At 45.0% G+C, this 18,315-nt stretch overlaps 1 protein-coding gene across 2 annotated transcripts in view; it reads left to right on the top strand.

Moving 5' to 3' along the window:
- Positions 1 to 17,480, top strand: part of LOC121586735 (ankyrin repeat and IBR domain-containing protein 1) — a 64,484-nt gene extending 47,004 nt beyond the window's left edge. For both annotated transcript variants that reach the window (XM_041903680.1, XM_041903681.1), the window contains exons 12-20: positions 1,280 to 1,414; positions 4,150 to 4,236; positions 4,670 to 4,736; positions 6,550 to 6,695; positions 7,194 to 7,372; positions 7,607 to 7,658; positions 12,425 to 12,527; positions 15,774 to 15,817; positions 16,160 to 17,480. In XM_041903680.1, the coding sequence (XP_041759614.1) occupies positions 1,280 to 1,414; positions 4,150 to 4,236; positions 4,670 to 4,736; positions 6,550 to 6,695; positions 7,194 to 7,372; positions 7,607 to 7,658; positions 12,425 to 12,527; positions 15,774 to 15,817; positions 16,160 to 17,065 (1,719 nt within the window). In that variant the 3' untranslated portion in view covers positions 17,066 to 17,480. The remainder of the gene's footprint in view (positions 1 to 1,279; positions 1,415 to 4,149; positions 4,237 to 4,669; positions 4,737 to 6,549; positions 6,696 to 7,193; positions 7,373 to 7,606; positions 7,659 to 12,424; positions 12,528 to 15,773; positions 15,818 to 16,159) is intronic.
- Positions 17,481 to 18,315: the final 835 nt, after the last annotated feature.

The following is an 18,315-nucleotide window of genomic DNA, read 5'->3' as shown; positions in this document are numbered from 1 at the left end:
TTTTAGTAAGCAACTCCAGTGTAGATATGGCCTTGTGTTTTAGGTTATTGTCATGCTGAAAGGTGAATTTGTCTCCCAGTGTCTGTTGGAAAGCAGACTGAACCAGGTTTTCCTCTAGGATTTTGCCTGTGCTGAGCCGTTGACAAGCATACCCATAACATGATGCAGCCACCAGTCAGTGATGTGTTGTGTTGGATTTGCCCCAAATATAACACTTTCTATTCAGGACATAAAGGTCATTTCTTTGCCACATTTTTGCAGTTTTACTTTAGTGCCTTAATGCAAACAGGAGGCATGTTTTGGAATATTTTTATTCTGTACAGGCTTCCTTCTTTTCACTCTGTCATTTAGGTTAGTATTGTGGAGTAACTACAATGTTGTTGATCCATCCTGAGTTTTTTCCTATCACAGCCATTGAACTCTCTAACTGTTTTGAAGTCACCATTGGCCTCATGGTGAAATCCCTGAGGGGTTTCTTTCCTCTCCGGCAACTGAGTTAGGAAGGACGCCTGTATCTTTGTAGTGATTTGTTGTTTTTTCCTTTCTCAATCCATTTTAATTCAGGCCCATTTTAATGATTGAATAAGTTAGTTGTTAATGATATACCCGCCATGACACTGATGACCACCGCTGTATGAGAAGCATGTCTCCAACAGCCATTAAAACATGTCTCACGTCTCAGAGGTTAGGGCCTTGGTATTTCCTGCTACTGACTGACTACCTTTAGCCATGCAGAGGTTAGGGCCTTGGTATTTCCTGCTACTGACTGACTACCTTTAGCCATGCAGAGGTTAGGGCCTTGGTATTTCCTGCTACTGACTGACTACCTTTAGCCATGCAGAGGTTAGGGCCTTGGTATTTCCTGCTACTGACTGACTACCTTTAGCCATGCAGAGGTTAGGGCCTTGGTATTTCCTGATACTGACTGACTACCTTTAGTCATGCAGAGGTTAGGGCCTTGGTATTTCCTGCTGCTGACTGACTACATTTAGCCATGCAGAGGTTAGGGCCTTGGTATTTCCTGCTGCTGACTGACTACCTTTAGCCATGCAGAGGTTAGGGCCTTGGTATTTCCTGCTGCTGACTGACTACCTTTAGCCATGCAGAGGTTAGGGCCTTGGTATTTCCTGCTTCTGACTGACTACCTTTAGCCATGCAGAGGTTAGGGCCTTGGTATTTCCTGCTGCTGACTGACTACCTTTAGCCATGCAGAGGTTAGGGCCTTGGTATTTCCTGCTGCTGACTGACTACCTCCTCTCCCCTCTCTTCCTCCCTGCAGTGTAAGTATGACTTCTGCTGGATCTGTCTGGAGGAATGGAAGAAACACAGCTCGTCTACGGGAGGCTACTACCGCTGTACCCGCTATGAGGTCATCAACCAGGTGGAGGAGCAGAAGAAAGACATGACTGTGGAGGTGGAGTACACACACACACACACACACACACACAGAGAGACACGCAGACAGACAGACACGCAGACAGACAGACACGCAGACAGACAGACACGCAGACAGACGCAGACACACACGCAGACACACACGCAGACACACACGCAGACACACATGCAGACACACACACAGACACACACACAGACACACACACAGACACACACACACACACACAAAGACAGACACACACACACAGACACAGACACACACACACACAGACATAGACACACACAGACATACACACAGACATACATACACACACAGACAGACAGACACACACACAGACATACATACATACATACACACACAGACAGATACACACAGACACACACACACACAGACACACACACACAGACACACACACACAGACACACATACAGACACAAACACACACAAAACACACACACACAGACACACAGACACACATACAGACACAAACACACGCACGCACACACACACACACACACACACACACAGACAGACACAGACACACACAAAACACACAGACACACACACACACACAGACATACACACATACAGACACACACACACACAGACATAGACACACACACACACAGACATACACACAGACACAGACATACATACATACACACACATACAGACACAAACACACGCACACAGACACACACACAAAACACACACACACCACACACACACAGACAGACAGACACAGACACACACAAAACACACAGACACACACAAAACACACAGACACACACACAGACACACACACACACACACACACACACAGACACACACACACACAGACAGACACACACACAGACAGACACACACACAGACACACACACACACACACACACACACAGACAGACACAGACACACACAAAACACACAGACACACACACACACACAGACATACACACATACAGACACACACACACACACATACATAGACACACACACACAGACATACACACAGACACAGACATACATACATACAGACACAAACACACGCACACAGACACACACACAAAACACACACACACAGACAGACAGACACAGACACACACAAAACACACAGACACACACAAAACACACAGACACACACAGACACACACACACACAGACAGACACACACACAGACACACACACACAGACAGACACACACACAGACACACACACACACACACAGACACAGACACACACACACACAGACATAGACACACACACACACAGACATAGACACACACACACACAGACATACACACAGACACATACATACATACATACATACATACATACATACATACACACAGACACACACACAGACAGACACACACACAGACAGACACACACACACACACAGACACACACACACAGACACACACACACAGACACACATACAGACACAAACACACGCACACAGACACACACACACACACAGACAGACACAGACACACACAAAACACACAGACACACACACACAGACACACACACACACACACAGACACACACACAGACACACATACAGACACAAACAGACACACACACACACAAAACACACACACCACACACACACACACACAGACAGACACAGACACACACACACACACAAAACACACACACACACACACACAGACACACACACAGACGCAGACCCACAGACACACACACACAGACACACACACGCAGACACACACACACACACAGACACACACACACAGACAGACACACACACGCAGACACACACACACACACAGACACACACACACAGACAGACACACAGACACACAAAGACAGACACACACATACAGACATACACACACACACACACACACACACACACACACAGACAGACAGACAGACAGACAGACAGACAGACAGACACACACGCAGACAGACACACACACACAGACACACATACAGACACAAACACACGCACACAGACACACACACACACACACAAAACACACACACCACACGCACACACACACCCTGCTTGCTTGCTTCAGAGAGAAACTCAGTCACAGTCCACCTCCATCACAGATGACCAGAGGGTCATCAACATGTTGTTAATGTACTTCTGCAGTACACCTTTATCCTGTGCTATATTCCTGTACTCCACTCACCAAGACCAGCCCTGCCCTGCCAGGGAGAGATGAGAGACTGGAGGCAATAAGAATCAGTGTTTTGTCATTGCTGGCAGGTACACATCAGAGCACACTGTGGCTGGATGAATTGACGCCCTGTCACCTATCCCCATAGGGCTCTGGTTAAAAGTAGTGCACTATATAGGGAATAGGGTGCCATTTGGAACGCACTGTGAGTCTAGAGACTAGAGCAGGGCTGGGGAAACGTTTTTTCTGGAGGGCCACATCGGGATTTAGAATTTCAACGGAGGGCTCACAGTTTCTTTTTTGACCGATTTTTGTTTTCTAAATCAATTTGCGGGCCAGAAATAGGGCAGTTATTTGAAAATGTATAGGTCCATTATAATTTCTTCATACCTTCTATCTAGTTTTAGATAGTGGGGTGGAGTGTTTTTTTAACCATATTTTTTTAACTCAAACCTCACGCGGGCCGGATTAAATGGGCTCGCGGACCGTAGTTTGCCCAACCCTGGACTAGAGGTAACACTCACTGTCTGACAGGGAACTATCAGGACACTGAGTTTAGAGACTAGCGGTAACACTCACTGTCTTGTCTTCTTGTCATTGCAGGCTGAGAAGAAACACAACAGCTTCCAGGAACTGGACCGCTTTATGCACTACTACACCCGCTTCAAGAACCATGAACACAGCTACCAGGTAAGAACTGGACCACTTCAAGAACCATGAACACAGCTACCAGGTAAGAACTGGACCACTTCAAGAACCATGAACACAGCTACCAGGTAAGAACTGTACCACTTCAGGTTCCATGAACACAGTTACCAGGTAAGAACTGGACCACTTCAAGAACCATGAACACAGCTACCAGGTAAGAACTGGACCACTTCAGGAACCATGAACACAGTAACCAGGTAAGAACTGGACCACTTCAAGAACCATGAACACAGCTACCAGGTAAAAGGGCCCACAGTGCGTTTGTGTAACTCCTATCAGTTTGTATTAGTAAGTCCTGGTGTAGCCTGATACCAGCTCTGTCCAGGTAAGTAGGGCAGAGCTGGGTTTGTTTAACTGTCTTGTAGCATCAGTACGTCCTGTAGTGAGACGTTACCTTGTCTGTTCTTCTATCTAGCTGGAGCAGCGTCTACTGAAGACAGCCAAAGACAAGATGGAACAGCTGAGCAGGGCCTTGAGTGGAAGTATGTGGATATTCCTCGTTTCAATGTTTTGTTCAGTTGTTTGCAGATAGCCATTTCACATACAGTGGGGAAAAAAAGTATTTAGTCAGCCACCAATTGTGCAAGTTCTCCCACTTAAAAAGATGAGAGAGGCCTGTAATTTTCATCATAGGTACACGTCAACTATGACAGACAAAATGAGATTTTTTTCCCCAGAAAATCATATTGTAGGATTTTTAATGAATTTATTTGCAAATAATGGTGGAAAATAAGTATTTGGTCAATAACAAAAGTTTCTCAATACGTTGTTATATACCCTTTGTTGGCAATGACACAGGTCAAACGTTTTCTGTAAGTCTTCACAAGGTTTTCACACACTGTTGCTGGTGTTTTGGCCCATTCCTCCATGCAGATCTCCTCTAGAGCAGTGATGTTTTGGGGCTGTCACTGGGCAACACAGACTTTCAACTCCCTCCAAAGATTTTCTATGGGGTTGAGATCTGGAGACTGGCTAGGCCACTCCAGGACCTTGAAATGCTTCTTACGAAGCCACTCCTTCGTTGCCCGGGCGGTGTGTTTGGGATCATTGTCATGCTGAAAGACCCAGCCACGTTTCATCTTCAATGCCCTTGCTGATGGAAGGAGGTTTTCACTCAAAATCTCACGATACATGGCCCCATTCATTCTTTCCTTTACACGGATCAGTCGTCCTGGTCCCTTTGCAGAAAAACAGCCCCAAAGCATGATGTTCCCACCCCCATGCTTCACAGTAGGTATGGTGTTCTTTGGATGCAACTCAGCATTCTTTGTCCTCCAAACACGACGAGTTGAGTTTTTACCAAAAAGTTATATTTTGGTTTCATCTGACCATATGATATTCTCCCAATCCTCTTCTGGATCATCCAAATGCACTCTAGCAAACTTCAGACGGGCCTGGACATGTACTGGCTTAAGCAGGGGGACACGTCTGGCACTGCAGGATTTGAGTCCCTGGCGGCGTAGTGTGTTACTGATGGTAGGCTTTGTTACTTTGGTCCCAGCTCTCTGCAGGTCATTCACTAGGTCCCCCCATGTGGTTCTGGGATTTTTGCTCACCGTTCTTGTGATCATTTTGACCCCACGGGGTGAGATCTTGCGTGGAGCCCCAGATCGAGGGAGATTATCAGTGGTCTTGTATGTCTTCCATTTCCTAATAATTGCTCCCACAGTTGATTTCTTCAAACCAAGCTGCTTACCTATTGCAGATTCAGTCTTCCCAGCCTGGTGCAGGTCTACCATTTTTTTTCTGGTGTCCTTTGACAGCTCTTTGGTCTTGGCCATAGTGGAGTTTGGAGTGTGACTGTTTGAGGTTGTGGACAGGTGTCTTTTATACTGATAACAAGTTCAAACAGGTGCCATTAATACAAGTAACGAGTGGAGGACAGAGGAGCCTCTTAAAGAAGAAGTTACAGGTCTGTGAGAGCCAGAAATCTTGCTTGTTTGTAGGTGACCAAATACTTATTTTCCACCATAATTTGCTAATAAATTCATTAAAAATCCTACAATGTGATTTTCTGGAGAAAAAAAAATCTCAATTTGTCTGTCATAGTTGACGTGTACCTATGATGAAAATTACAGGCCTCTCTCATCTTTTTAAGTCGGAGAACTTGCACAATTGGTGGCTGACTAAATACTTTTTTTCCCCACTGTAAATAGACCAACACACAGACTGCAATCATACAGTGGAGATGTTTTTAATTACGCTCTAAAATACTTAAATCTATCACGTTTCTGAATGTGATATGATGAGTCGGTGTGTGTGAGAGAGGAATCATATTGCATATTAATCTCTCAGGAGAAGGAGGCCCACCTGACACTACGTTCATTGAAGATGCGGTTCTGGAGCTTCTGAAAACGCGCCGCATACTCAAGTGCTCTTACCCCTACGGCTTCTTCCTGGAGACCAAATCCACCAAGAAAGAGATTTTTGAACTTATGCAGGTAGGAACGGATCTTAGAGAAAGGAAGGTGGTTCACTTCACAGTTCACACCAATCATAAAGAACATTTGAAATGTTTGGTCAAAAACCTACTTCCTCTCAAACACTGAGGTTTTAAACGTACTTCCTCTCAAACACTGAGGTTTTAAACGTACTTCCTCTCAAACACTGAGGTTTTAAACCTACTTCCTCTGAAACACTGAGGTTTTAAACCTACTTCCTCTCAAACACTGAGGTTTTAAACCTACTTCCTCTCAAACACTGAGGTTTTAAACCTGCTTCCTCTCAAACACTGCGGTTTTAAACCTACTTCTCCTCAAACACTGAGGTTTAAAAAAAGAACAGGTGTTGTTGTGAGGAACCCTTTTTACGCTCTTCGTTAATATGACTTCCTCACACGGCTGGCCGTAAAAACTATACAGCTAAGAGAGATTGTACAAAATACTTTTCCCTCTACAGTTTGTAGCCTTTTTGACTTGCCTCTTCCTGTCTGTGTGTAGACTGACTTGGAGATGGTGACCGAGGACCTAGCTCAGAAAGTAAACCGGCCTTACCTCCGAACTCCGCGCCATAAGATCATCCGAGCTGCCTGTTTGGTGCAGCAGAAGAGACAGGAGTTCCTGGCCTCCGTCGCCCGCGGGGTGGCCCCCAGCGACTCCCCAGAGGCCCCTAGACGCAGGTGGGAACCCCTGACCCCCCTCCCCCCACAACCCTTACATTAACCCCTGACCCCTCACAAACTCGTTTAGTCCCCAATTCAATCAATTGCAGATCAAGGTCACCCCCACTGTGGGTTCACTCAGCATGTTTTCTTGTGCAGTTGCTGTGTTCTGTTCTCTCTCCACTAATTGAAGTGTTTTTAAAAAACGTAACAGAATAACTGCTATTACAGTTGTACTTTTTGTATTTCCAGTTTTGGAGGTGGAACGTGGGACTGGGAGTATTTGGGCTTTGCATCTCCTGAGGTAAGTAAATATCTAGTTACCTAACTGTTGTAGGTATGAATATCTAGCTAAATGTCAACGACCTCTGTGAATGTCTAGTTAATCAGTATGTGAGTGACTATTAGAAAGTTAATAGAGCTACTTAATACATCATGTGACTATTAGAAAGTTAATAGAGCTACTTAATACATCATGTGACTATTAGAAAGTTAATAGAGCTACTTAATACATCATGTGACTATTAGAAAGTTAATAGAGCTACTTAATACATCATGTGACTATTAGAATAAGTTTCCAGTTGGTTAAATGTTGCATATGGTTTAATAACAACAGTGTTCCAGCTAGAAGGTATAGATATGCTGGGAAGTATAGAGAAGGTATTGAGAGATGCAGTATATATACATTATTTAATGATCTGCTGGAAGGTCTGTTCCATTAAGATCTCCCTGAGGAACCTCTCAGTACTGGGAGGATCAGGGAATGATCAGAGCACAGAGAACTGTCTTAATACAGGAAGCCTGCAGCAGGTATAACTTACTACTACTGAAGACACAAGTATCATTCAGAGCAGCCTGCAGATCAGATTCAGTTACTTGTGTTTTTAGAATAGTAACATAAATGATACTGACACGAATGTGAATTTGTGACAGAACGATTGGAGAGCATTCATTATTAACATTAACACAAGCAGCAGCAATACTACAGTAGATGGGTATGTTATGTCTGACCATGTTATACAGTAGATGGGTATAGTCTGTCTGACCATGTTATACAGTAGATGGGTCTATTCTGTCTGACCATGTTATACAGTAGATGGGTCTATTCTGTCTGACCATGTTATACAGTAGATGGGGCTATTCTGACTGACCATGTTATACAGTAGATGGGTCTATTCTGTCTGTCCATGTTTGCCAGGGTTGTGGGTTCGTTTCCCACGGGGGGCCAGTATGAAAAAATGAATGCACTCACTAACTGTAAGTCTGCTAAATGACTAAAATGTAAAATGTAGATGGGTCTCGTCTGTCTCTTTAATAGTCAGGGCAGAACATCTCCTTCTACTCTGGATGCCATATTCGCTTGGATCGACCCCCCCCCCCCTTCCTCCTCTTCCTCCTCCTCCTCATCTTCCTCCTCCTCTTCTTCATCTTCCTCCTCCTCATCTTCTTCATCTTCCTCATCCTCCTCTTCCTCATCATCTTCCTCATCTTCCCCCTCCTCTTCCTTCTCCTCATCTTCCTCCTCCTCAACTTCCTCCTCCTCCTCCTCATCTTCCTCCTCCTCTTCATCATCTTCCTCCTCCTCTTTCCCCCAGGATACCCATAAGTCATCAGTATTGGAACATTGCATATAAGATGAAGATGCGTCCCTCTACAGATTCACTCATCTCTTCTGTTCCTCCTTGTAGTTAATGAAGCTTACATTTTCCCTGGAATGGATTGACAATGCCTTACGTCTGTAATGCCGTCATCTCTGTATCATAACAATACTTGCTACCGGCATGTTTTGGCTTTTCTTTTTGTTAAACCGTGCATACATACAACCTCTGTATGAACAATTTAAAAATAGATGACTGACTCCCCTCTAGTTAAAATGCTTTGGAGATGTGAAATCTGAAGGCATGAAATCTGAGAGGGTGTTTGATATGCCGTCTTTTTATACAGTATTTGTTAATGTCTTTGATCTTATGAGCTGCATGAGGATTGGGTGGATGAGGACATTCCATGTAATTATTTCTGTCAGTGGTGGGTGCCAGAAGGTCTGTGTGCCAAGACAGCTTGGGGGCCACTGGTGCTGATCTTAGAAGGAGTACGTGATGGAATATCCTGACTAGGGTTCAACACGATACCATATTTACATTTTAGTCATTTAGCAGACGCTCTTATCCAGAGCGACTTACAGTTAGTGAGTGCATATATTTTTCATACTGGCCCCCCGTGGGAATCGAACCCACAACCCTCTCGTTGCAAGCGCCATGCTCTACCAACTGAGCTACAGGAGGCCTATAGGGTGATACTATTGTTGTTGGGAGTGACACTCAATAATGGTTGGCAACTGTTGGATGGAATTAGCTTGCAAAGCCGTATATAAACTGAGAGAATTTGTATGCCTATCATTCAGATGACAATAGGCTACGCCCATACCGCTTGTCATGTGAATCCGGTACTGTAACTATTAAATAACTCTGAACCAGCTCTCCATCTAAGTGTTTAACTATTCTCTTACATCCTGAAGTACTCGATACCAGAGAAACTCGTCATAACAGTGTTCATCAAAAGAAATGAAAGCATTCTACCAAGGCTATTAGGCTGCGTCACGACGAATCTACGCATGTTAAGACTATAGCTGCATTCACTCTGTGCCCTAAATAGTGCACTACTTTTGACCAGAGCCTATGAGGCATAGTGCTCTACTTTTGACCAGAGCCTATGAGGCATAGTGCACTATATAGGGAATAGGGTGCCATTTCAGATACAAGTTGTCTTGCCTACTACTTACTAAAACTGCATGCTGTGTACTAATCATACTACATACTATTTAGAACGTACTGTTTAGTAAAAACGACTGCAGTAAGCAAGACATATCAACATACTAGGCTAATCCATCCTGAGAATGCGTCATCTAATGTGCATTTGCGTTGATTCCTGCCATTGGTTCATTTGGGCACAGAGCCTCCCCTTTATCAGCTGATTGTCAGCTGTTGTCAGACATTCTCTTTCTCTAAAGTGTGCAGAGAATTTTACTAGATGAAAAGCTGAAATGTATATAACATCCTGGCATTTAAAGCACACAATCAACATTTCTAATACGATAAAACGTTATATTTTCACATAGCTAAAATGCCTACCATTGAGAACGTGCAGTCTGTTAGCTGTCATGATGATGAATGTTATTGAGCCATTATGCTGACCCATTACTTTCACTGTCCTGCCATCCTCCTCAGAGCATCATGGTGGTTTGGTATAGGGTCAGTTCCATTTTGATTCCCAGAACCATTAAGGAATTTAATGGAATTATTTTGGAGAAATTCCATGTCCGATTCAACTGGCGGGAACTGATATGGAATGGTCCCAAACTCTGTATGCTATGATACCATGATGGCTGTCTGCCAGGGGTTCAGACAGTGCTGTGATACCATGATGGCTGTCTACCAGGGGTTCAGACAGTGCTGTGATACAATGATGGCTGTCTGCCAGGGGTTCAGACAGTGCTGTGATACCATGATGGGTGTCTGCCAGGGGTTCAGACAGTGCTCTGATACCATGATGGCTGTCTGCCGGGGGTTCAGACAGTGCTGTGATACCATGATGGCTGTCTGCCAGGGGTTCAGACAGTGCTGTGATACCATGATGGCTGTCTGCTAGGGGTTCAGACAGTGCTGTGATACCATGATGGCTGTCTGCCAGGGGTTCAGACAGTGCTGTGATACCATGATGGTTGTCTGCCAGGGGTTCAGACAGTGCTGTGATACCATGATGGCTGTCTGCTAGGGGTTCAGACAGTGCTGTGATACCATGATGGCTGTCTGCCAGGGGTTCAGACAGTGCTGTGATACCATGATGGTTGTCTGCCAGGGGTTCAGACAGTGCTGTGATACCATGATGGTTGTCTGCCAGGGGGTTCAGGCAGTGCTGTGATATCATGATGGCTGTCTGTCAGGGGTTCAGACAGTGCTGTGATACCATGATGGCTGTCTGCCAGGGGTTCAGACAGTGCTGTGATACCATGATGGCTGTCTGCTAGGGGTTCAGACAGTGCTGTGATACCATGATGGCTGTCTGCCAGGGGTTCAGACAGTGCTGTGATACCATGATGGTTGTCTGCCAGGGGTTCAGACAGTGCTGTGATACCATGATGGCTGTCTGCTAGGGGTTCAGACAGTGCTGTGATACCATGATGGCTGTCTGCCAGGGGTTCAGACAGTGCTGTGATACCATGATGGTTGTCTGCCAGGGGTTCAGACAGTGCTGTGATACCATGATGGTTGTCTGCCAGGGGTTCAGGCAGTGCTGTGATATCATGATGGCTGTCTGTCAGGGGTTCAGACAGTGCTGTGATACCATGATGGCTGTCTGCCAGGGGTTCAGACAGTGCTGTGATACCATGATGGCTGTCTGCCAGGGGTTCAGACAGTGCTGTGATACCATGATGGCTGTCTGCCAGGGCTTCAGACAGTGCTATGATACCATGATGGCTGTCTGCCAGGGGTTCAGACAGTGCTGTGATACCATGAAGGCTGTCTTTTTGCCTCAGTGGATCGATGTTAACTTTTTCTGCCCATTCCCAAAAGCATTTGGTGCGCGTACAGTTAGGTCCTAAAGCTTAGGCTTACGCACTAATGCCAGATATCCTCAAATAATGAAAGAAAAACCTCAATGTAGCCTATAGATATAAATTGCACAAGAATTATACATTTTTGGATTTTTTAAGGTATTGTTTTCTCTTTATTCAACCCGCCACCCACCCGCCCGGCCTTCATCCACACAATGTTTCATGACCCTCAACCCACCCGCCCCGCGGATATAACCGCGGGGACTGCGGGTTATGAGTCAACCCGCGCATCACTATCAGACAGTGGATGTCTGGAGAATGTGGCTCTATCTCAATTTGTCTTTCTGGGATTCAGTGTATCCCTCACCTCCTTTAACTGCATTGGATGAGAATGTCAGAGGTCCGAATAGAGAGGATGTGAGGAGTCAAGGAAATGCAATTGAGATTCTCCCAATATGTGTGTACGTTATGACGTACGACCTGTGACATCATCATGTGTTATGTGGTTGTCCCTACAGGAGTATGCAGAGTTCCAGTACCGGCGGAGACACAGAGATCGTCAGCAGAGGAGACAGAGAGGGGACATTCCCGATCTTGACGAACCTAGCGACAGCACTTTAAGTAATAATGAATCAATAACTAAAAGATAGATGGATAGATACTATAGCTTTTTCTAGATGCTAAACTAGCAATCACAGTGCTTTAAACTAGCCATCACAGTGCTTTAAACTAGCCATCACAGTGCTTTAAACTAGCCATCACAGTGGGAAAAAAAGATTATATTTCGCTGAAAGACGATGCCCAGAGCTTATCCATGATGTTGCACAACGATTTAAGTCAATAAGTCCGATGCGCTCAGGGTTTTGTTACATAGCCTATCATTTGAGCGGCGTGCATCATGAACAAAGTCATTGTAGCCTATCATTTCACTTCCTCTGTGAGAACCATGAGCACAGGATGTCTGACTTGGCTTTGCTGTACCGCAGCCAAATAGCCTTCCATCAGCGCCACTGTTATTGGATGACAATTTCAGAATTTTAACAGACTTCTATCCGGAAAATAGCTTACCAAAGGTTTAGATAAGGTTAGCATGCTAGCTAGCTACCCTGACCGCTGTCCGTGTCAGAGTCCTAGTGGGTATATTTCTCTCCAGTCCACGTGGAATTCACGGCGACGTTCAGACCCCCAATTCCTGAATATGTATTAGGCGCACTAGAGGTCTTCATTGGTCCAAAAATGTGGACCTGTTCCGAAATGGATCCGTGGCTTTCCCACCCGACCCGATATTCATGAATACATTTTCAAAAAATGGAGACCCGTTCCGAATGGACCCAAGGGCAGTCAGACCCGTTCCGAAAAGGCCCATGGGAAAAACCAACCCAAACAGACCCGTTCTGGTTCGGATCTGAGACCCGTTCAGATACCAGAGTAGAGAGAGAGAAATAAACCTCCAGCTGGTCGCTGCCAGCGCCATCAATAAACAAGCCATATTGGCCAAATGATCCACTGTTATGTGTCCTTAAAAACTGCCTATAACAAATTGCAGCAAAAAAACTATTTGTTGTGTTTCGATCTGTAGCATATTAAAAACTTTATAGTCTATTGTTTTATTGGTTTTTTAACTTCCTAAAACAATAATTGTCCACCTCGCGGTTCAGCTGTTGGAGATTTGAGCACTAAATGCATCAGGGCATTGCATGCATAGGCCTATAGGCTTCGGTGTCCTCTGTATAATATTAATATTAAATCAACATAAAGGAAGAGAAGCTTTTAGTTCGAGCCCTAGAGAGAAAGAAAGTGATATGCCGGAACCATGTTCCCGACACCGACATGAATGTCTTTATTCTTGTCAGATAGGCTACAGCTGCTATACAGATACAGGCGTACAGGAGGCTAATTTGTAAATCGATCAGAATATATATTTATAAAAATAAGCATTATTGTTAGATTAAAAGAGTAACTGTGGCCTAAAACATTCTTCCTCATCTAAAGTTCAACTGTCGGAGTCAGTTGGAGTGCTGGTGCGTTCTGCCTTCGTAGGCCTGCTGTAGCTAAGCCTAATAATAGCCACACCAATCCTTCACAAAAGTTTCTTAACTTTATTAGGGTAATAATCAATATCACACAGTCCATTTGGCCGCACCAGCGTTCTTCTCGTCTTTGTTCACTTGTCCCCGAGGACATTCCCCTGTAGCTCAGTTGGTAGAGCATGGCGCTTGCAACACCAGTGTTGTGGGTTTGTTTCCCACGGGGGGCCAGTATGAAAATGTATGCACTCACTAACTGTAAGTCGCTCTGGATAAGAGCGTCTGCTAAAATGACTAAAATGTAAAATGTAATTCCCCTTCTCAGCTTCTCGTCAGCATACTCTTTCTCCTCTGTCATTTTACTTCAATAAAAAAAGGCCTCCATCTTCGCAATCAACAGTAGCCTGGCAAAGGCTCCTTTCAGTCACTCTCTCTCTCCTTGTCCTCAGCAGGCGCACGTGAGGTGAGCAGCTGGAACCAGTTTCAGCTGGACATAAGCGATATGTTTTATTGAGTTGCAATAGGCTGAAACGGATAACAAGCTCGCTCAGTTCTCATAACGTTTACATGACATAACCTCACACATGTTAAATTAACAGAGGACGGGTCCAGTTAGTAAATCTACTTTAATTGCACATACCCGAGACCCGTGGCAATTATATCAGACCCGATCCGGACCCACTCAGGTCCCGGGTAGGATCTCGGAATTTCAACCTGTTGGACCCGTGAAGACCTCTAGTTCGCACCCCCAATTCCTGAATATGTATTAGGAGCCTAGGTCATTATTCGGAGGTGGAACTAAACAGGCATTTCTGCTCTAGGACAGGAATTCCATTGAAATAGGGGCGGCCCTGTGGGTGTGGCTTTAAACAAGCCATCACACTGCCAACTCACATCATCTCACTACTAATGTGTAGCACCCACTGTATGTGTTTGCAGGTATCTGTCTACCTGGTATTTCTATAGGATATCCAGCTATGACTGTATGTGTTTTCAGGTATCTGTCTACCTGGTATTTCTATAGGATATCCAGCTATGACTGTATGTGTTTTCAGGTATCTGTCTACCTGGTATTTCTATAGGATATCCAGCTATGACTGTATGTGTTTGCAGGTATCTGTCTACCTGATATTTCTATAGGATATCCAGCTATGACTGTATGTGTTTGCAGGTATCTGTCTACATGGTATTTCTATAGGATATCCAGCTATGACTGTATGTGTTTTCAGGTATCTGTCTACCTGGTATTTCTATAGGATATCCAGCTATGACTGTATGTGTTTGTAGGTATCTGTCTACCTGGTATTTCTATAGGATATCCAGCTATGACTGTATGTGTTTCCAGGTATCTGTCTACCTGGTATTTCTATAGGATATCCAGCTATGACTGTATGTGTTTTCAGGTATCTGTCTACCTGGTATTTCTATAGGATATCCAGCTATGACTGTATGTGTTTGCAGGGATCTGTCTACCTGGTATTTCTATAGGATATCCAGCTATGACTGTATGTGTTTGCAGGTATCTGTCTACCTGGTATTTCTATAGGATATCCAGCTATGACTGTATGTGTTTGCAGGTATCTGTCTACCTGGTATTTCTATAGGATATCCAGCTATGACTGTATGTTTCCTATACGTTTCCTAAAAGGCTGATGTGTTTTTGTCCCCATTTAATGGGTCAGTGTTTTCACCACATGAATGACTGCTTTCCTGGAAAAAGTAACATAGGAATAATAGCTAGCTTTTCCTTTGCTGGGAAGGCCTTGAATGGTTTGAGCTCTGAGTTTGTCAGTGTGATTGTTCTGTTACATTGACTGACTGGGTTTTTATTCATGAACAGACACACAGGAAATTGGAGGTGGTCGAAGACACGGTCCCCCCATGGTGAGTTCAGTGTTTTCATGTCGTCTGTGTATTCGTCTTCCTCCCTGCCAACGATTTATCTCTTATTATATAAGCCAGATAGTTTATTGACAAAATACATTTCGGGACCAATGTCAAGTTCAGACTGCCGGTATAAAATTGTTTTATTTCTTACTTTTGATAACATTTTCTTTACTGTCTGTCTTCACACAAATGTATCTTACGTCATAACAACACCTTACAAGACATAGAAACAGCACCAATAGGTTTAAACAGACTAAATATTTATATTCTACAAGACCTTCGTCCCTCTTTCCACATGAAATGCATACTTTCCCCCATCGTTATGTTTATGTGTTACAGGGCTTGGGCTCATTGGATGAGGACGATCCCAACATCCTGTTGGCTATCCAGCTGTCACTCCAAGAGTCTGGGTTGGCGATGGGCGGGGACACTCCAGACTTCTTGTCCAATGAGGCGTCCCTGGGGGCCATCGGCACCTCCCTCCCCTCCAGACTGGACGCGGGGCCCCAGGGGGTGGAGGTGGGGCCCCGGGGAGCCATCAGCAGCTCAGAGCTCCTGGAGCTGGGGGATAGTCTCATGAGACTAGGCAACATGAGGACCATCAGCAGCCAGCACCAGTATGAAGGGTCTCCAGGGGTCCAGGCCCCACACCAGCACTACAGCAACCACAATCTCAACCCATTCAGGGAGCCTTCTTCAGGTGGGGCTCTATTCTCATCATCCAGTGATACTACGGACTCCACTACCACCACCTCAACAGGGCTCCAGGACCCCTCACACCCCAACACTAACCTGCTGGGCAACATCATGGCCTGGTTCCATGACATGAACCCTCAGAGCATCACCCTCATCCCCTCCACCACCACCACCTCCTCAGACACAGACCTAGACTTCAACACAGCAGCACAGACCACAGCCAGCACTAACCTCCACCAGCCCCATGCCAAGCCCCAGGGGGGTGAGGGCGAGGTGGGGGAAGATGGGGACTGTTTCCCCTTCCTTTCCCAGGGCCTGGAGGAGATGGAGGCTGAGAGGGAGAGGCCCACCCAGCTAGACCTGGTGGTGGGGTTGGAGGCCATGGCCCCGCCCTGCATGGTGACTTCCGGGACAGGGGACCGGGGCGGGGAGAGGCTCGGTGGGGGTAACGTCGTTCACGTTGACACACCCATGTGTGACTCTGTGACCTCTGACCTTCTGCCGAGCACCAGCTCTTCAGAGTGGGAGGAGCAGATACACCTGGTCTGATTGGTGGAAAAATCTAAGTGGGAGGAGGAGACACACCTGGTCTGATTGTGATTGGATGAAAACTCTGAGTTGGAGGAGCCAACTCTCCTGGTCTGATGGAAGACAGAAGCCTTCAGAGGGATAAAACCACTGACATGCAGAGCGAAAGAGGACCAATCCTTACTGAGAGGGGACATTACCAAGTAGCCAGTGATGGTGTTGGGGGAATTAATCCTGACTTGATTGTAGTGCAGTAGAATATATATTATGAGGAATGGAGTGTATTTCACTTTCCAGTGTTTACAAGTATACATCAGACACTTGATAGCTGATCTAAATTGGCATGTGATGCCCCCAGGGTATTTACATTTTTTTTGTCATTTAGCAGACGCTCTTATCCAGAGCGACTTACAGTTAGTGAGTGCATACATTTTTTCATAATGGCCCCCCGTGGGAATCAAACCCACAACCCTGGCGTTGCAAGCGCCATGCTCTACCAACTGAGCTACACGGGACTGGATGACTGGATGGATTCCTATAAAGCGGGATGGAAGATGTTTGAATGGGTGTTATTGGTATTATATTACCCAAATGGATATTTGCTGATAAGATGATGAACAAGTTGCTTCTCTCAGATGATCTGTTTTAGATTACAACATGAGATGATGCAGTATTATAGTGCATTATTATAGTCAATACATTTGCAGGAGTTTTTGATCTAATATTTTCTGATATTGATAATAATATATATTTTTTAATTCCGCTGGAGTATAAGAGCCTACTGTATTGTGTTTGGACTTGGTTCTGAGGGAGGTTGTAATCAGCTGAACGGGAGAGTTCTGAGGGAGGTTGTAATCAGCTGTACAGGAGAGTTCTGAGGGAGGTTGTAATCAGCTGTACAGGAGAGCAGTGCCGTGCTGTGATGCGTGTTTCTAGTAGTTTTATTATACCAATATAACAGTGCTCTCAGTCCCATCCAGATCTGCCTAATGTGTCGGTAAGTTGTTAGGTGCCAAACACTGGCTAACAAAAGCACAGTTTGTAATCACCAAGTGGACTCCAAGCGAATTGTGCCTGCTTAGATCTATTAGACCTTGTTGTACTGAACCCATTAGAAGACTGACTGACAGTATTCGTAAAGATACACAGGCTAGCAGCCCTGACAGGAGAATAGAAAGTAACATAATCGTTGCTGCTGCTGTTCGCTCAGTAGGAAAACAACAGTAGTAAGAGAAGAATTGTAATCAGATACTTGTTTATACCTAATCACT

This window comes from Coregonus clupeaformis, unplaced genomic scaffold (assembly GCF_020615455.1).
Source record: "Coregonus clupeaformis isolate EN_2021a unplaced genomic scaffold, ASM2061545v1 scaf0222, whole genome shotgun sequence".
NCBI classification, from domain to species: domain Eukaryota; kingdom Metazoa; phylum Chordata; class Actinopteri; order Salmoniformes; family Salmonidae; genus Coregonus; species Coregonus clupeaformis.
This window is presented reverse-complemented; position numbering and strand designations above follow the sequence as displayed.